Source organism: Vulpes vulpes, chromosome 12, assembly GCF_048418805.1.
Source record: "Vulpes vulpes isolate BD-2025 chromosome 12, VulVul3, whole genome shotgun sequence".
NCBI classification, from domain to species: domain Eukaryota; kingdom Metazoa; phylum Chordata; class Mammalia; order Carnivora; family Canidae; genus Vulpes; species Vulpes vulpes.
In genome coordinates, this window is record NC_132791.1 from 8,420,566 (window position 1) to 8,440,772 (window position 20,207).

The 20,207-nt window shown below is 40.2% G+C and overlaps 1 protein-coding gene across 14 annotated transcripts in view; it reads left to right on the forward strand.

The window, feature by feature from the left end:
- Positions 1-16,488, forward strand: part of ECPAS (Ecm29 proteasome adaptor and scaffold) — a 101,196-nt gene extending 84,708 nt beyond the window's left edge. For all 14 annotated transcript variants that reach the window (XM_072727693.1, XM_072727679.1, XM_072727688.1 and 11 more), the window contains 14 exons: positions 1,138-1,203; positions 3,081-3,170; positions 4,243-4,309; positions 4,889-4,980; positions 5,062-5,128; positions 5,784-5,975; positions 6,534-6,742; positions 7,578-7,621; positions 7,716-7,908; positions 9,367-9,505; positions 11,915-12,020; positions 12,245-12,333; positions 14,577-14,648; positions 16,205-16,488. In XM_072727693.1, the coding sequence (XP_072583794.1) occupies positions 1,138-1,203; positions 3,081-3,170; positions 4,243-4,309; positions 4,889-4,980; positions 5,062-5,128; positions 5,784-5,975; positions 6,534-6,742; positions 7,578-7,621; positions 7,716-7,908; positions 9,367-9,505; positions 11,915-12,020; positions 12,245-12,333; positions 14,577-14,648; positions 16,205-16,344 (1,566 nt within the window). In that variant the 3' untranslated portion in view covers positions 16,345-16,488. The remainder of the gene's footprint in view (positions 1-1,137; positions 1,204-3,080; positions 3,171-4,242; positions 4,310-4,888; positions 4,981-5,061; positions 5,129-5,783; positions 5,976-6,533; positions 6,743-7,577; positions 7,622-7,715; positions 7,909-9,366; positions 9,506-11,914; positions 12,021-12,244; positions 12,334-14,576; positions 14,649-16,204) is intronic.
- Positions 16,489-20,207: the final 3,719 nt, after the last annotated feature.

Here is a 20,207-nt window from a genome sequence, read left to right on the forward strand (position 1 = left end):
CTGTTTTGAAACTCCTGTGTAGTCCTAGGCTACAAACCCAAACACACACACTGGTTTAAAAATAGACTATGAATGTTCTGCAATTTGCTTTTTGTTATTAACAGTATATCATATCTGTAGGTAGAGCTGTTCCATTCCTTTTAATAGTATTCTACAGTGAGGTCGTTTAAGATTTTTGTTAGATTATGCACCATCAAGGGTTGTTCCTCTTCTGTTTCCTCCACCCCTTTGCCAGCATTGAATAGCATCAGTCTGATAAGCAGGAATCTCATTGTTCTGATTTGCACCTTCCTGGTACTAGTGCTGCCCATCGTCTTACCGTACTGTGTTAGTCACTTACATTGTGTGAATGGTTTGTTTTACTCCATGCCTCTTTTGGTACTTGTTGATGTTTTTACGTAGGTCTCTGTTTATTAGGACCGTCACACCTCTGTCATGTACATTGCCAATGCTTTCTCTCAGTTTGCTGTTTGGTTTTTACTTTGGCTAAACTGGCTCTTTCCCTTTGCCTCTCATGTTGCTGTTTCTTCTTATTCATCATTCTTTCCTTTTCAACAGTGGACTTGTCCTTCCTAGGTTCCCACAAGTGTTAACCTGTGCTCAGAATTAGGAAACAAGGTCTAGCCCAAACTTGCAGCCTTCAGCTAGTCACTTCTCTAGGCCAGCCTTTGCTCATTACTATGTATGGTTAGTTTGCCTCTCTTGCTAGCGCCATTGTTAGACTGACATACCTTTGTAGATATGAAGACTCTTTACAAAGTTAAAGCAATAAATGTATTTTTTTATTGCTTAGATACAATTTTTCAAAACCTTAGATGGAAATTTATTTAGCCTGTTCCTAATTTAGTGGATGGAGAACATGAGGTTCAGGAAGGCCGATGACAGCGCCATACTGTGTTAATTTCTAACTGCAGTTAATTTCTAACTATTGTCTGAACTTCTCACCTGCAGTGAGGTGCTGCCTCTATAGGTAATTGTTGAATGCAGTTCAAAAGAAGTTAGACTTGGACTTATATTTGACCTTGCTTTATTATATATATTATTAAAAAATTTTTCTTCTAGAAGTAAAGCCCCATTTTGGGTGTGTGTGGGGGTTCTTCTTAATTGATGCTGAGTGACGTGAATTTGTGTCCTCAGGCTGCGATGGATAGTGCTCGACTCAGTGCTGCCAAGTCCTCTCCCATGATGGAAACAATCAACATGGTCAGTGCCTAATGTAATAAGAAAGTTTGTTTATTTTCTTATCTTAGGGTACAGTTTTTCTCTCTTCACAGCCAGTTACGTGAAATAGAGATTTACGGGATGAGTCAAGCTGCTACGGACTCCACTTTTTTCTTAGTGTAATTCTTTTTTTCTTCTAGATTACTAAATGGAATAAATCATTTTTCAAATACTAGAATCTATTAGTCCAGATTTGTGTTACATAGAAGAACAGTGTATTAAAAGATTTCTCTGTAAATCTATTTATATGCCTTTGGCCTACCTGTTTAGAAAGGTTCACATAGTTGTCTCTGCCTGAGCATGTCTTTGGGAGGACTTAGGAAGGTGTAAGCTGGAGATATTCAGTGAGGGTAGGCAGCATAAAAAATAGGGAAAGAGAGCTGAGCAATGTTGAAATGTTGAGGTAGTAAGAAGTAGTAAGAAGGGATTTGTAGAAAAGAGCTGCTTGGCACTAAGGTTCTAAATTCTAAACATCCTGGAGTCTGGGACTAGGGGTCTCTAAAGTCTAGAGCCAGCTCTGCTGTGCATACCCTGGAGTATAACTGACAACTCATGAGTTAATTGGAAATTGTTTTCTTAAGCAGATCGTAAGGCTGGACAAGAGATTTTTTTTTTAAAGATTTTATTTATTTATTCATGAAAGACACACACACACACACACACAGAGAGAGAGAGAGAGAGAGAGAGAGAGAAAGAGGCAGAGACACAGGCAGAGGGAGGAGCAGGCTCCATGCAGGGAGCTCTACATGGGACTCGATCCCGGGTCTCCAGGATCATACCCTGGGCTGAAGGCTGCGCTAACCTGCTGAGCCACCCCAAGAAGATATTTTTTAGTGCCTTGATTGTCACCAAAATTTGGTCTAAGGATTATTGAGGGGAAAAGAAATCTTAAATAGGAATGATTAGCAAACACCTTACAGATATGCTCATTAATAATAGAATAGATGTCATTGCATTTTTTAAAAACATAGTATAGCAAATTCAACTAAGAAGTTGACTTTACTAAGATGGTTTGGTAGAGCAGGCCCGTGGAAGGTCAGTTTTAATCTCTGTTTTTTTTTTTTTTTTTTTTAATTTTTTTTAAATTTTTATTTATTTATGATAGTCACAGAGAGAGAGAGAGAGAGAGGCAGAGACACAGGCGGAGGGAGAAGCAGGCTCCATGCACCGGGAGCCTGATGTGGGATTCGATCCCCGGTCTCCAGGATCGCGCCCTGGGCCAAAGGCAGGCGCCAAACCGCTGCGCCACCCAGGGATCCCTAATCTCTGTTTTTTACACCAATCTCTGGTAGTGATTAGTCTCTGGTAGACTAATCTTCTTTAGTCTGGTTTAAAAAACAGAGATTAGTAAAGGGGAAGAATAGGCCCAGAGAAATCCTTTCTTCTTAGGGAGTCATAATGTATTTTCTTCTTTAGTAAGTCAGTGTTTTCATGATTTTTTTTAAAAAAGATTTTTATTTTTTTGAGAGCATGTGAGCTGGGGGAGGTACAGAGGGGACGGAGAAGGGACATGCAGACTTCATGTAGAGCACAGAGCCAGCCAGACTCAGGGCTCGGTCTCACGACCCTGAGATCATAACCTGAGCAAGAATTAAGTTGGGCGCTTCCCAACTGAGCCACCCCGGTGCCCCAATTTTTGTTTTGTTTTTAATGTTGAACTACTGACGAATGGTTTTTCTCTTTGTAGTAAAATGATGTTTTTTATGTTGAAATCAGTGCAAAATGAAACCAGCAGTTTTTCATGTCAAATCCAGTGTGTACATACTTGACATGGCAGCTTTTAATTGATGATGTAGTAGTTGACTTCATCATTTTCTAAGGTTTCTAAGGTTAACCTTATGTTTATTCTTTTCCCAAAGTGCCTGCAATATCTTGACGTGTCGGTGCTGGGTGAGCTCGTTCCTAGATTATGTGAATTGATCAGAAGTGGTGTGGGTCTTGGAACTAAGGTAAGTAAGTGTATTTTTCACAAGAGGAATTTGCATCTCCTTTAGTTGGGGCCATAAAAATATAACTGCCATCATGTTTGAAATTCATATTTCTCTCTAAAATTAATAATATTTTACATTAACCATTTTGTTTCTCTGGTTGCACTAATAACTTAAAATATGTAACTCACTCAGAATAGAAAACCTGTGACTTATTCAATAAATAGTGTCTGACTTTTTTACTGGGTTCATTTCTGTCCCCTGGTTGCCACGTACATGCCCTTTGGGTCCTCGCCACAATCAGTTATTAACGGAAATGCTCATGTAGGTATTAGGAACCGGTGGTTTTAGGTGGTGATTAGCATTTTCACAGAGGCCAACAGGTATTTGGCTAGAAAAATGTCTTCCTCTCCAAGATCTTTCAAGGGTCAAACTCTGTCTCCACACTTTAAAAGCCAACTCTTAGTTTTTCTCCTGACAAAATTAATACTTGTATTTAAAAATTTAGCATTTATAGATCAGGAAAAAGTTAAAGATTGTCCATTAAGTTTAGCACCCAGATGTAATTGCTGTTTCTATTCCACAGTGTTTTCTTCCAGTCTCTTTTCTGTGCACGTATGTGTCTGCTACACCATCCTTTTTAATGGCTATCGGGTACTCTGTCGTGTGGCTGTAGCATCATTTATTTTAGTCCATCAAGGAACATCTGATTGGTTTTCAGCTGTTTCGATATTAAAGCATTGTGCTGAATGTCTTTGGACACATCTGAAGCTATTTCCTTTGATTAAATTTTTAGAATTGGAAATGTTAGAACAAGGATGGCTAAGATGGCCTATGTGACCATCCCAAAAGATTCAGTTTTCTTTCTTACCTGTAGCATGTCTGAGAGCACACATCTTTCTGCTGGAAGCCTTGAAAGAAAATCTTTGCATTGCTAATTTAAAATAAGGACCTTCCTCTTTCGAGATTGAATCCTGCAGGGACTGTTAGGCTTCTTATATTTCTCATCTTTAAATCATTGACACATAAGACAAAGGGTTTGAGAGACCATTGTAACCATCAAATTTAGACCTTTGCCTTTGTAACCCTGTAGGGAGGCTGTGCCAGTGTCATTGTGTCATTAACTACTCAGTGTCCTCAGGACCTAACACCTTACTCAGGTGAGTTTGTCAAAATCATGTGTGGTGATACTTTGGTATGGCCATGTCTTGTGTGACAAGGTTTTTAAAAAAATTAAATATCATTCAGACACACTTGTGATCTTCCGTATGGTTTTTCTCCCTTTAAACTCCCCCTTCTACCTTTGTTTCTTTGTCACATGCAGGAGGTGCAGGGATGATCAAGTTTAGCAAGTGTTCCTATTTTAAAAATATTGGATTAATTCTTACTGGTTATAGGGAGGTGAATGTATCTGCCATTTTGTAGGATTTGTTTACCATTTATACCTAACTTTATGTCAGTATTTTTCTCTTTTTGGATTGACTCCCATATAAGGCTAATGAACTTTATATACTTACCTCTTAATTTTTACAACTTAGCCCAGAATATTCTAGACACAGATTAGTGTTTAATTTTATATCGGGTGAAAGGAATAAGTGAATATTACACATGTGACATACAAGGGTTCTAAACTAGCGTGGAATAAGTTAAGTTGCAGAGTTAAGTTTGTTTGGATCCTGGAACTAGAGAAGAACATTTGGTCAACCAAGTATCGGGTTTTTCTTCATTATTTCTGATAGGTAAACTTATGAGTGCTTTGCTTAGTGGCTTGACAGATCGGAACAGTGTAATTCAGAAATCTTGTGCGTTTGCCATGGGCCATTTAGTTCGGGTGAGTTGAATTTCATATTTAATAAAGTAATTATACTTTGATAACTATAAAGAAATAAATAGGGATTGTTTTTGTTTTCAGACCTCGCGGGATAGCAGCACTGAGAAACTCCTGCAGAAGCTCAATGGCTGGTACATGGAGAAAGAAGGTACCCTTTTATTTTCTATTATTTTTTTAAAAGATTTTATTTATTTTATTTGAGAGAGAGAGTTAGCGAGAGAGAGCATGAGTGGGGAGAAGAGGGAGAAGCAGACTCCGCTCTGAGCAGGGAGCCCAATGCAGGGCTTGATCCCAGGACTCTGGGATCACAGCCCAAGCCACAGGCAGATGCTTCACTGATCTCTTCTCTTCTCTTCTCTTCTCTTCTCTTCTCTTCTCTTCTCTTCTCTTCTCTTCTCTCTTTTTAAGATTTATTTGTTTTAGAGAGAGAGCATGCTCGAGAGAGTGTGTGAGTGGGAGGAAGCATAGGGGAGAGGGAGAGAAGCATACTCCATGCTGAGTGAGGAGCCGGATGCAGGGTGGGGCTCCATCTCATGACCCTGAGATCATGACCTGAACTGAAATCAAGAATTGGACTGAGCCACCCAGGCGCCCTTTTATTATTTTTAATTTAGTTGTTAACAATATAGTAAAACGATACAAATCAGCTCTTGCCTTCTGTGATATTATGTGCTTTTTCTAGGAGAATTTGATTGATTTTACTGATTTGTTTTACTGTGGTGCAAGCTGAGCAATCTGTTTAGATCAGTTATCCTAACAACAGTAAGTATCATAAAGATTATTGTATTTCTGCTCCTTTTTAGAACCTGTCTATAAGACCTCTTGTGCTTTGACCGTCCATGCTATTGGACGGTACAGCCCTGATGTACTGAAGAACCATGCCAAAGAAGTGCTGCCTTTGGCATTTCTGGGCATGCATGAAATCGCTGATGAGGAGAAGTCAGAGAAAGAAGAGTGTGACTTATGGACTGAAGTGTGGCAGGAAAACGTACCTGGTTAGTAAACAGCGCCTGTGAATTCAACCACAGCTGGAGTTTCTACTCCTATTTTTCATTTATAAAACTCCGATAGTTACTTTCCCAGGACCTTAACAGCATGTGTCTTGTCTGGTTTTAAGCCTATCCAAATTGCTGCATTCTCAAGGTTGATACTCGGCTCTTCTCTCTCCTCCCTCATTGCTGCCCATGTGACAGAGCAGAACCTCTGCCCAAGCAAAGAAGAGCTTTACTGACTTGAGTTGGGAATGAATGAGTGGTGATTTTATGTTGTCTTAGGGTATTATTTTAGAGTGATGCTTCTTCATTCCATACTTTACCTTCACATGTATAAACAGATGACGACCATGACACCCTTCTGTGACATATTCAAGTTTGTAAAGTTCTGCTGCTGTAAAGATGTATCACAGCACTACCCTCTTTCAGAGAGTGGTGTGATCTAACCATTGGGAATTACCGCTGATGGTCACTGACTTTTTTTTCAGATTTGGAAAAGAAAAGCTGATTAATTTTTTTTGTCACTTAAAAGTTGCTTTAATTTTGCTTTCCATAACCTAGGTTCCTTTGGTGGCATTCGGTTATACCTGCAGGAGTTGATTACCATTACCCAGAAGGCTTTGCAGTCTCAGTCCTGGAAAATGAAAGCCCAGGGTGCAATTGCCATGGCATCAATTGCAAAACAAACCAGCTCCCTAGTACCTCCATATCTGGGAATGATACTGACCGCATTACTGCAAGGCCTAGCTGGAAGAACATGGGCAGGAAAGGTAAAGGAACCATTCATGCCCAGTTAAATTTAAGGTATCCTTTAAAGGATTATGATTTCATCTTTCATTTTCTTTAAAAAGTAGAATCTGGTTTTGTGGGATGTCAGATGGATTGTTTTTGTGAACCAGATTTCCTAGCCAGTGGGAAGCTTTGGGTAAACTTTGCCTGCTTACATATGCTATGTCATCAGAGTGTAACCCGTGTGTTTTTGAATACACGGGGATTGTAATAGTAATGCTGGGGATTGATTTTTATGTATCATGTTCAGCTTTCTAAGAGAAGTCTTAATCACTTGGTCGCCATTTTGTCCCTGTTGACCTTATAAACAGATCAGGGTTGGACACATGTGAAATTGAGTAGCAAGGCTAGCTAGCTGTGTCTAAATTTGGAGCTGAGGGTGCCCATTTCTGAAGCCTATGAATTAGTCACATTATACACAGAGGTGGCGGTGGGATAACTATAAGTGAACACTCAGTGGGAAGGTGAGATTGTGGTAGTATATCATGATCTGCTTGATGTCACAGTCAGTAGTGGCCAGCACAGTGCTGTAGAGGAAGTGTTGGACTGGGAATCAGAATTCCGTGAATGAAACGTCCACCTGTTGACGTTGGGCAAGTCAGGTCTCTAGGCTTTATGAAATGGAGATGAAGACACTTGTCCTGCTTTTGTGGTTTGGAGTAAAACTCTGTGGACGTGCTCGTTAAATAGTAAAATGACTGGTTAATTTTTGTCATCATGGTTATTAAGTATTCCTGTGGTAATGTAGTCAGAGTGCATAGAATGTAAATGACACACGTGTTCTTAACAGCATTCCCTCATCTTTCAACCCTGTAGGAAGAGCTGTTGAAAGCCGTTGCCTGTGTGGTGACAGCGTGCAGGTAAATGTTCTTTCAGTGAAGATGGCATTTCTTAAACTGAACCTGAAAGCTGAAGTCTTTATTAACTGTCCTGATGTTTTTGTGGATCCTGTAGTGCAGAGCTGGAAAAGCCTGTGCCCAATCAACCCAGCACAAATGAAATTCTCCAGGCTGTTCTGAAGGAGTGTTGCAAAGAGAATCTTAAGTACAAGATCGTAGCAATCAGCTGTGCGGCAGATGTCTTGAAGGCCACCAAAGAAGACAGATTCCAGGAGTTTTCTGACATTGTCATACCTCTCATCAAGAAGGTAATGATCACCTGCCCGTATCCTCTCAGGTCTCCTTTATACTTAAGAACTAAAATTTAAAAAGGAAAGAAAAGGTAGGAAGGTTTTCCTGGTATTCTGTTTACAAATTTTACTAGGATTAGTGTGGCTGCAAATAGCAGAAAATCCCAAAATATCGTGGCCTCAAACAAGATATACGTTTGTCTGCCAGGTAATAGTTTAGGGGTTCTGGCTCTTCACAGCTGCTAGTCCCTGCAGTGTGGGCAACAGGCCACTGTCGCGGTGGTCCGTGGTGTAACTGTCTTCCAAGCAGTGATGGCAGAGGCGTGAAGAAAGGATGAATGGTCCAAGTAGGCACGTCTGTTCTCTCTCGGGGAGAATTCTTAGACATTCTTGGAGCTGCGTGGCACTCTCCCTTCTGTTCCGTTGGCCAGTCCCCAGCCAGGTAGCCGCACCCTGCTGTGTGGGAGGCTAGGGAAGGCGTCCTCTAGGCTTCCATTTGCCCTCTGTGGCAGGAGGACAGAGTGAGTGGTTTTTGTAAACAGAGCCGAAAGAGGAGTTTATTGCACGGGTTTCAACCTGCATGCCGGGAAGCTCGAGGCTGTGGGGGCTGTGAGTGAGCTCCAGGAGTGAATGCTGGAGCGAATGAACAGTCTCTGATGTAGTGATGATGTGCTTTGCCTTTTAAGCGTGTGCAGAAGGCACCCCAGGCATCCTAGAGTGAGTACACAGGGCTCGGTGTGTCACTGCTAATTGTCTCTGTCATATATTGAGGGACTTTGATCAAAAATACTTTGGTTTCAAAAAAAAAAAATACTTTGGTTTCATTTGGAAAATGAAATCCTCATTTTTAAAGGTTAGGCACTTGGTCAGGGAAAGAAGGTTGTGGTTTATCATTTATTTTTTTGTGAAACATGAAATACTTTATAACTTTTATTTCTTGTATTGCTGCTAATCTGCAGTTTTGTTTCACTAAAAAGGCTGTTTAAATTATTTCTGTTACATAATGATTGTATGTGGATTTGGGAGACTTGTGTTTTAAATTGATGATATCACCAGCTAGTTGGATGAGTCACTTCTCAGCTCATTTTCCTTTCTTATTAAGAAAGAGTTTGGATTTAGATGATTACCAAATTCTTGGATCTTTAATCCCATGATTCTAATGCAAGACTTTTTATGTTCTACCTAAATGTTATACTTTTTATGTTATACTTAAAATAAGTGTACTTATGGTATTTTTTTTGGGGGGGGGGTCACCTTTCCTAACAGATTCCTTTAAAGGATTTTCCAAATTCATTAGAGAGGTATAGTATTTCTGTAACAAATTCCTTTTACAAACAGGAAAACCCATGCTAGAGAATTTCGCATTTAATTCTTGGTTAACATCTCCTCCTCTGGCACCGTGATTGTTTTGTAGTATACCTGTAATTTTGAGGGAAAATAAATTTTGCTTTCCTTTGCTTTAATAATACGTCCTAGAATTCACCTGAAAGCACTGGTGTTCGGACAACCAAAAATGAAGATGAGAATGAGAAGGAAAAGGAGCTGCAGCTGGAGTGTCTGCTGGGAGCCTTTGAGAGCCTGGGCAAAGCCTGGCCCCGAAATGTGGAGACCCAACGTAAGCACAGAAACTACATTTGAAGAAGTGCTGTAACCATAGGTTACTGAGTGGGAGAGGATGTTCTTTGCGACAGATTATAATTACTATTTCTTATAGAGCTTGACTGATGAGTAGTACGAATCCAGTGTAAATTGCACTCCTATCTTAGCAGGTGATCTCTGACTACTGTGTCTGGTTGGTGAGGGCTGTTCCTATAACAGAGCACCACTGACTGGGTGGCTTCAGCAACAAAAATGATTTTTTTCATGGTTCTGGAGGCTGGGAGCCTGAGATTAAGGTGTTGGCAGTGTTGGCTTCTTCCTGAAACCTCTCTCTCTGGCTTGTAAATGGCTGTCAGTGTCTGTGACCTAATCCCTTCTTAGAAGGACACCAGTCAGACTGGATTAGGGCCCACCCTGATGACCTCTTTAAAGACCCCATGCCGGGGATCCCTGGGTGGCGCAGCGGTTTGGCGCCTGCCTTTGGCCCAGGGCGCGATCCTGGAGACTCGGGATCGAATCCCACGTCAGGCTCCCGGTGCATGGAGCCTGTTTCTCCCTCTGCCTGTGTCTCTGCCTCTCTCTCTCTCTCACTGTGTGCCTATCATAAATAAATAAAATAAAATTTAAAAATAAAATAAAATAAAATAAAGACCCCATGCCTGGCTTTCGGTACAGTCACATTCTGATGTACGCTGGCATTGAGACTTCGACCTGTGAATTTGGGGGACACAGTTCAACCTATAACAATCATGGTAAATTTTATGTAGTTTGGCCACTAAAAGAATTCTGTTGCTCTAAATGCTCTGTTGTGAGGAATCTGTATGAGTGGGTTCTTTTTATCTTGAAATTAAAGACCTTTGTTTCCAGATCTTCAGTAAACAAGTGAAATCTGTATTTCACGAAGAAACTTTCTGAGAGATTTTTATTTTATTTTTTTTATTTTTTTATTTTTTTATTTTTTTTTTTAATTTTTATTTATTATTTATGATAGTCACACAGAGAGAGAGAGAGAGGCAGAGACACAGGCAGAGGGAGAAGCAGGCTCCATGCACCGGGAGCCCGACGTGGGATTTGATCCCCGGTCTCCAGGATCGCGCCCTGGGCCAAAGGCAGGCGCCAAACCGCTGCGCCACCCAGGGATCCCATCTGAGAGATTTTTAAATTGAATGTATATTTCCAAAGGATTAAGTAAATAACTACTAAACCTTGGTTATTGATTTAGGTTGTAGTTAGTTCTGAGGGCCTTAGACTCGGGACGATGCAGCTCCTAAGTTCACCTCGGGCTGGCTGTGTACCCTGCTGAACATCTGTATTCTCAAACATTATCCAGAGCATTGCTGGTCCTTCGGGATTGGATATGTCTAAACTCAGATTTAAGGCTGTCTCTGAGCCTTGCTGGTTTTTGTGTGAGCGTTATCCAGTATTTGCTCTGTATTGGAAGGACTTTCTGAAAGACGGAGATTTGTTAAATGGTCTTATTTCTTGGTATCATGTTGAGGACTACAGCTGAAGCCCACTTTATTTGATACCATTAGGACTCCTGACTTTTCTTGATAGGTAGAAAGATTAAATAAAGTAGGGACTTCTATGGAAACGCCAGCAGACATACACACACAAAGTGGTTTATTTTCATATAAGGTGTAGGAATGCCCACTCATATGCATTGAGGGGCGGGCCATGGCCTTTGAGAGGTTAACTGTTCCGTATTGGCTTCTTGTGTATATCTTACTTGTAACATGGCATCTATAATTTCTGGGTTCTGTTTCTTTAGAGCAGAAAAAGAACTTACAGTCTCTTAGGAAATAAGTGCAAAGCTCTTGACTTTTACCACCATGCAATTTTACATTTGTGAACCTTACTAAATTTTGCAGCATTTAAGGAATGAGTGCTTTGTTGAGTTTTATACTCCTTTTCATCAGTTAGCATAATATTAATTATATAATTATAACAAGTACAGTTGGTATAACATGTTTGGAATAAAGTGTTTTGCCTCATGATAAGCCTGCCCTGTGCAGAAGCTTGTGAGTGTCCAGAGTTGTGTTCTCTGCCTCCAGAGTTCTGCTTTCTTTGGCGATCACTTGGGGTACCTGACAGGTAGTGTCATTAAGATTCTGTGTTAGTTCCTTGGAGAAGGAACATTTATGAACTGTTATGTAGGACCCTTTAAGGGGGTGGTGGGGGATGATCCTCATCAGGGAAACTTGGGAATTGGGTGCAAAGTCATGCTCAAGTTTTTTTGAGGTTTCATGGCTTTAATTAAAGGCATTTGTAATTTTATTTTTTTCCCGCTCTCCTTTCTCTGTCCCTATTTCCTTTTCTGCTCCAATTTCTCTCTGTCCTCCCTTCCTGTGTCCCTCACCTGCTCTGTCCCTTGTTCCTGCACACTTGCTGTCCCGCTCTGGACCATTCTGTCTGTTTTCCCCAGGGTGTTACCGTCGGGAGCTGTGCAAGCTGATGTGTGAACGGCTAAAACTGAGCACGTGGCAAGTGCAGCTCGGAGTCCTGCAGTCAATGAATGCCTTTTTTCAGGGGTAATTTTCTTCATAGTTCAGTCCTCTGTTTGGCCCTCCCTCCCTCCCTCCCTCCCCCCCTAGCATTTTATGGCTGATCAGTGGAATTCTTTTAAATCTTAGAACTGAAAAACTGAAGTGACATTATAAAGTGATGCATGCAGATAGAAATTGTTTGTGCCAGACAGGTTTTGGAGTGTTTCTGAGTAGCTTCCAATTTGTATCTTGCTTTTTGATTTCTATAGATTAATGCTTTTGGAAGAAGAACATGCAGATCCTGAGGCTTTGGCTGAAATTCTCCTTGAAACTTGTAAATCAATCACATATTCTTTAGGTGAGTGTGGTGAACTGAGATTGTTAAGAACTTGTCCTAATTTTAAACCTCAAGAAGTGAAGCTTCAGATACTCCCTCCCTTCTGCTAGGAGCTAGATTTATGGAACAGCTGATGAACTACTTCATATACTTGACATGTGTCCCCAGACTGTGGTGTATGTATATGTGTGTGTGTGTGTGTGTGTGTGTGTGTATGTATATATATATATATATATATATATATATTCTTTTTTTAATCCTTTTTTTTTTTTGAAAAGATTTTCTTTATTTAATCATGAGAGGCAGAGACACAGGCAGAGGGAGAAGCAGGCTCCATGCAGGGAGCCCAGCGTGGGACTCCGGTCTCTACAATTACACACTGGGCTGAAGGTGGCGCTAAACTGCTGAGCCACCTGGGCGGCCGACACTGTGGTATATTAATCTAGAACTGTAATTTAGGATTTTTAACCCCTAGATTAGGAATATATTTGTGATAAGAATTTTTTTGACTTTTATTTGGAAATAATTTCAAACTTACAGAGAAGTTGCAGTAATAGTACATATAATACCTGTATATCTTTTACCCGAAATCACCTGTTAATATTTTGTCCCATTTACTTCATCATTTGTACCTCTGTATACATATCTTTTTTACTTGAACCATTTGACAGTATATTGCTGATGTCACACCCTTTACTCCTGGGTTCTTCAGTGTGCCCTCCTGTTACAACCACAGTACAGGTAACAGCTGTAGGTAGGATAACACTGATGCAGTGAGTTTAATCAGATTTTTACCATTCATATTTCAGGTTTCCGTTTGATTCAACAATGATCTTTTGTAGACTTTCCCCTCTCCCCTTCAGCAAGGCATCCAAGATCATTTATTGAATTTAGCTGTCCTGTCTTTTTCAAGTTTCCTTGAATCTAGAACACTTCCTCAGCCTTCCTTTATCTCCCATGACATGGACAATTTTGAAGAAAAGCCCTTCCTCCTGTTTTTAACTAGAATGTTTCTCATTTGGTGTTTGTTTGATGTTTCCTCATGATTAGATCCAGGTTAGGAGTTCCCAGCTGGGATACTCTGAAAGTGATGCTGTGTCCTCTCTCCTCAAGAGGCACATAGTGTTCATCTGCCCTGCTTGGCGATGTTAATTTTGATTACCTGGTTAAGGTACTACTCAGTTTTCTTTATTATATAGTTACTATTTTTCTCCCTTGTGTCTGATTAGCTGTCTGTGGGAAGACTCTTTAAGACCAGATGCTCCACTCCTCTTCTAAACTGTGTCTAACCAGCAGAGAGAGCAGTTACCCGAAGACCATGCAGATACACTGCTTCTCTTCAAAATACCCTCTTTAGACTTAGCATGCATCGATGGTTTTTCCCTGAACCAATTTTTACTAGTGTGATTTTCCAACTCTGGCAGTTTCTTCACTATCTGCCACTTGGCAGTTGGCATCCTCTTGTAAAAAGATCCCACCTCTACTTACCTCTTTATAATCTGTTAGCAGTACTGATTTGTGCCCCCTCCCCTGGTTTATAATTAACTTTGCTCAGATTGTTCCAGATTTGGCTCCTTTAAACTGACTCCTATGTCTTATTGGCAGGTCACTGTCATCCCTTTAGGCACCTCTGTACTTAGTAGCATAAAAAGGATGTTATAAGCTCATATTGTGCTTTCCTTGCCTCAGGTATGGTTGTGTATTAATTTTTTTGGTAGACAGTTTCACTCTGAACTAGATGCTGTGACTAGAATAGACACCAGGGAAGCCTGTTTCAGTTGCACCTCTTGGAAGTAGCATTCTTTTGAATAAAAAACCGGCAGCTAAGACACTAGTCTTTGTCGTGTCCCTGATTGCCCTTAACCGTCCGGGGTTGTGTGATGTTCTCTGATAAAATGCGCAAGTCATGGAAACCTAAAGACCTTTCTTAGGCATCATGTGAAGACAACTCTGTGTTTGAGGTAGTGTCCTCAAAGGTAGTGTCCTTTGATTTCTCTCTTCTAAAATGGGTTCTTTAATATTGCCATTTGTTGTGATGATTGGTATATTTGTGTGACAGTTTTTTTAAAGAAGAAATATGGACATATAACACATTTTAAGTATTTGATGGTAATGAGCAAAGTGAAGCTTACTTAAGAACAGATGTTATCTCTCCCTGAATTTGTAATTTCTAAATATCTTTCTTGCAGCAACACTAGCTTAATCTTGGAGGTTCAGTTTGTAAGGCATATAAAATAATGTGAGCTATTTGATTTTCTTCTTAGAAAATAAGACCTACTCATCTGTGAGAACAGAAGCTTTATCTGTGATAGAATTACTGCTTAAAAAACTTGAAGGTGAGTTCTTGATTCTTCTTATTGGAGGATCAGAAAGCCAGAATCCTTTATGGCAAATGTTCTAGGAATGTTTTTCTGTTTTTATTTTTAATAAGCATATATTCTGAAATACACATTAGTATATGTACCTTTGAGGAAATATACAAAGCTAGAACCTTTACATTTTATTAAGTGTTTAAATTTGATACTCTTTTTTTTTTATATGCCTGTAATGTATTATGAAGCTATAGTTATCTTAAAATAATCAAGTTTTGTTTCTACCATGACTCCTGATTTAATCTGGGTTACTTACGGTGTGTAGTTGACAGTGGCCAAGTGGAGCTAACTGTACACATGTGAGCAAAGAGTGACAGTGAAGAGTGCAGTTGGGAAAACATTTTTAATGCTTATCTATACAGGTCATCAAATTTGACAGCAGTTTTCTTAATCTTAGGTTTTGTTTTGTTTTTCCTGTTTTCCTTTTTTTTTTTTTTAATCTTTTATCAATAAGCAGATTTCTTCTAGTGGTAAAAGAAAACTGCTCTCATTTTCTCCAGCAGTGTATTCCAAAGGAGGCCGCTTTTCTCTCTCTCTCTTGTTTTTTAATTATTCTAAGCCCATAGATCTGGCTTTACTCCTGAAGAGATAGACTAGGAGAAGATGGAACAGTTTTTTCTAGAGTCTTGTATGTTTGCTATTTCTACTGCTCTCTTTGCTTAGCAATTAAAAGACCTCTTGTAAGCTTCCATGAAGCAGGCCTTTTAGACTCAGTAATGCTACACATCTTATTATCTCCTTTTCCTTGTTGAAATAAAAGCTAGGCACCGAGTCACATCACTGAATTTTCACAGCCAGATATGTATGAATGTATTGTAGATGAGGAAAATGAGGCCAAGCAGCAAGACAACTTGCTTGAAACCATATCAGTAGAAAGTAGCAGAACCTCATAGACAAGATTTAGGATCTGGTATACTTTCTGAGTTTCTAAAATTTTCAGTATGTGTATAGATCTCTGGTGCTTTAAAGAGCATCGTAATAAAGTCATCTGTTCAGACTGACTTTGCAATTGGGAAATTAAAAAAAATTTTTTATTTATTCATTCATGAGAGACACAGAGAGAGAGAGAGGCAGAGACACAGGCAAAGGGAGAAGCAGGTTCCCTGTGGGGAGCCCAATGTGGGACTCGATCCTGGGACCCCGGGATCCCTGAGCCAAAGGCAGGTGCTCAACCACTGAGCCAACCAGGTGCCCCAATCGGGAAATCTATTGAAGATTATTTTTTACTGAGCATATTTTATAAAGAGTTTTTTTTGTGTTGTTAATGGCTTTTTAGTTACTGTGTGCTCCAGCATCCCTAGATTGTCTTTGCCCACCAGTAACCCCTGACGTGCTCTCAGATTATTGTCAATAATTAGGTTTTGAGACAACCACCGAACTGATTATCACATACAGGACTTTTATCATTTATTGCATTTATTTGGGGGATAGGTTGTATGAAGGAAAAGCAGAAAGAATAGCTTTAGTTTTTGTGTTTGCTCATTCTGTAAGGATTCTGCTTTTCTTCTTTTTCTATTCAGAATCTAAACAGTGGGAAAGTTTGACATCTGAGTGCAGAGTGCTCCTGATCGAGTCATTAGCTACTATGGAGACAGACAGCAGACCCGAGCTGCAGGAGAAAGCATCGTTACTGAAGAAAACACTTGAAAATCTGGAATAAATTAGAAGGGGAAGAAAGAAACAAGTGCCATGTTCATTGGGGGTTGAAATGGTGGTATTCTTTGAAAAACCAAGTGGGGAAAAGTAAAGTTTAATCTGTAGCATGCATCATTCCTTGGCTGAAATAAAAAAAAAAATGCCTTAAGTTTTGTTCCTTATTAGCTTTATTTTTCTTGATTTTTTAAAAAGTGTCTTGGCCAAGTGAGCTTAATGGGACCTCGGATGTTTGAGAGTTGGTTATTGGTGAAACTGACAGAAATAGGAAAAGAATTAAAGCTGTTATTAAAGCAGTAGAGTTGCAGAGCAAGCTGGATTAAAGTCTTAGAAGTACATCCAAGTTAAATAAAGTTCTTTCAGGAGGGGACTCTGTAACTCAGTCCCTTGCTTTACGCCTGTAGAAATAGACTAGGAGATGACCTGGCTTCCCATCTGAGGCCTGTGCAGAGGCTGGGAGCCAGGTATAGATGCCCTGCCCAGTGCACTTTGTTTATAAGCTGCTGTCAATCAGCGTTGCCCTTGGGCTGCCCGGGTACCTCCCAAGATGAGGTGCACACAGTCCTTGAGCTGCAGTCGGACTGACCCATGTCTAAGTACCACTGGGTTCTCGCAATTGAGAAGCTGAACACTGTCATTTGTTTAGATGATCAGTTTTTAGAAAGTGATTGTTTAGCATCTTCGCAGGTTGAGAGAGACTTTGGCCTCCATGTGATAATTCTGATCGTCCTTTCACAGGCAGGTGAAAGCAGATTAGGACAAGATTGCTTGTTTGTCTGGATCTATGTGTGGTTGCATATTTTGCCAAAGCCAGATCGACAACAGAATCATGACTGCTTTGGTTTAGACCATTTATAATCTCAAAGCTGTAAAGACCATTTAAAATTTTCCACCCATTTTTGTGCTGACAGTATGACTATAGAGGAGGAAGGCAAGCATCTTAATTAACCATTTGGGAATAACATATCACTCAAAGTAAACAATTGCAGCTAGGGTTTCTTTATTTTTTTATTTTTTTGCACTGCTCATTCCCCTGCCTAAGGGCGTAGGGTCAGGGGACAAACTAAATCTAAGACAAGTACTTATGGTAAATAGAACTCTAGCTCACCTTGGATTCCAAGCACAAAATTGGTTTTACAGTCAAGACTGACCCCTTACTGACATTAATACCAGGATGGAAAAGTCCATGGTTATTATTTTTGGTGATCTCTACAGACATTATATTGACTGTGACTGTAATAAAAATGACTTCTTACATCCTAACCCAGAATAATTGTGTGTGTGTGTGTGTGTGTGTGTGTGTGTGAATATAAAATCTTTAACTGAAATAAATGTTATGTGAAACAATACACAGCTCTTAACTATGTGTAATATATTTTGATCCCTCCTCCCCAACACCATTTTAAATGTTCTTCAGACCCTCTACATTCATATCCTGACTTTGAAATTGGTTGCAGTGCACAGTTTGAAAAACCCTGCCATAAATAGGACTTAGGCTTTGGCTGGGTGTACTGTGTTCTGGGTTCACTTCTGATTTGGGAAGGGGGTTTACGAATGAAAATCCAGGTGTTTATTATCAAAACATCCTCCTAGCGGGTACGAAATATGATTGTGGGTTTGAGTAGGCTTATGAATTGAAAGGAGCTTCTCATGGACTTCCACCAAGAATGGCTTTTGCTTGGGGGCAGGGAGGAATCAACTTTGGGTGTTTTTCAGAAAGCGTGTGGCTTCATAGAATTTTGGGGTTTTCCAGATCAGTATTTCCCGCTCTGCTGAGTGCCCTCTGACTTTGATTTACAGGACCTGGGACACGCCTCCGAGGTGAGAAGGCCACGCCGGCCGGCTGTTGTCAGAAAGTTAAGAAGATCAGGGCAAGAATTGTGCTCTAGGCCCATACGGACTGTTACACCTCATCGAGTTTTAGGCTTTTCAAACTTTTTGTTATTTACTGCTGGGAATTTCCCATGGTGCTCAGAGTGGTGCTGACACCGGAACCGTTGGGCGCAGTGCTGTTTTAGTTCATTTATTGTCACCTTCCATAAGCACAAGTCTGATTTACACTCTTAATGCCATCATCTTGACCAGCCGAGTCATTTGCACAACTAGTAGTGCGAAATCATGGTCTCCCAATGCAGCTTGTGTCGGGTGTACACGTATTTATTAAAAGGATTCATCACCGGGAATTTGTGGGATGTTCATACTGGCAGATGTGTGGCCAAAGGACCCATGTGTGTTTAGATCTGGCTCTCGTTTCCCACAGCTATCTGGAACTGATACCTGTTACTTCTTCCTAGAACATTCAGTGCTACTTGTCCTACAGGCCTCGGATTCAGAGAGCCGAATTACTGAATGCCTTATTCCTGGAATTCAGGGTACCAGCTAGAGTGTCACAGGTGTATCGGTGTGTGAGGAGGGACCCGAAGTTTGGCAACTGGGAGCCAGAACAATGAAAGTATAAAACTGTGTTTTTGGTGATAAAGAGCAGCAGTTTCTTTAATGAACGTTTGTGTCCAGTTTACAAGTGCCGCTGGGTCTGCCTGTGACAGTCTACCTGCCAGTGAAACGGACTGCCACCAAATCCCCCCTGCGCTCCCCTTCTGTCTTGTGTGTGCACCCACAAGAGAAAAAAGATGTGACCTTGTTGATCTATGTTGTAGTAGCGACTACACTGAACGCTGGCCTATGAGGGGTGTTTCTGCGGCTGCTGCCACAATACATTCACGCTGCTTGTGAAGTGCAGGGAGTCATTTGGACGTTGGAACTCATTGTCATGTACAAACCGTTGTTAACTGGATGTATATGTAACAGATTTTTGTATTTTATATGTAAGATCTTCATAGAATCCTTTGCAATATGTGCTGAGAGAGTGATGCATGGGATTATGTTATTTGAAAGGAGAATCCTTCTCGTGCCTGAGAAGATACTAAGTGGTAAATAAAGGCTGCATGATCAGTGCTTTGGAAGTAGCACATTAATTTTTACTGGTTCTCTAGGAAAAGAGTTCAACTTCAGGGAATTGACTAGTTACACTTCAAAAACCGAAAGGGGCCCTATTGCCTGTCGTATCCTGAGCTCTCTCGACTGAGCAGACATTGTTGGTTTAACTGGAAGTTCCAAGGTCAAAGCAGAAACAAAGGCAGGACGCTTGAAATGTCAAATACTTGGAGAAAAGTAATCACTGGAAGTCTTCTTTGTGTGGGTTTTTGTTTTTTCAGGAAAGTAATCCAGATCAACACACAGACAATAGACAGTTCTACTTTTGACCAAGATATACATGGTCATGGCTATGAACATAAAATGTCAGAGGTACAGGCACGTCCTGTACTATACACTGCCAGGCAAACCTTGACCCTGTGGAACATAGGCTTAAAAGGTGCAAGTTACCTTGCTTTACCTGTAGTAGCAGCTAACAAGCCTACGTCATTCCCTTCTGCTTTCTTTTTCCCTAAAAGGTTCCAGATTGATTGCTTGGGTTAACAACTGGTTTTTAAAAAGTGGAAAATAATCTACAAAAATTGGAAATAATCAGCCTTTTCAACAATGCTTACTTAAAAATGTAAGTTTATCTTAAGAAATGACACATTACTTTTACATTTATGGACCATTGATAAAGTTGCCTTTAAAAAGTACAGGGAGAAAACAGATGGTGGTTGAAGGACACTTAATTTTTGTTTGGGCATTCCTGAAAAGAGTATTTTAAAACCAGTTTTGGGTATTAGCAGTTAGATACATAATTCTATTATGTAATTTTTGATTCTAGACCTATCTTCAAATACAAAATCTCTCCTAAACGTCAGATGAAGCAAATACTTTTTTTAAGGGTTTGTTTTATTTCAACACTATAAAGATTTTTACTGTTTTTAGTGACAG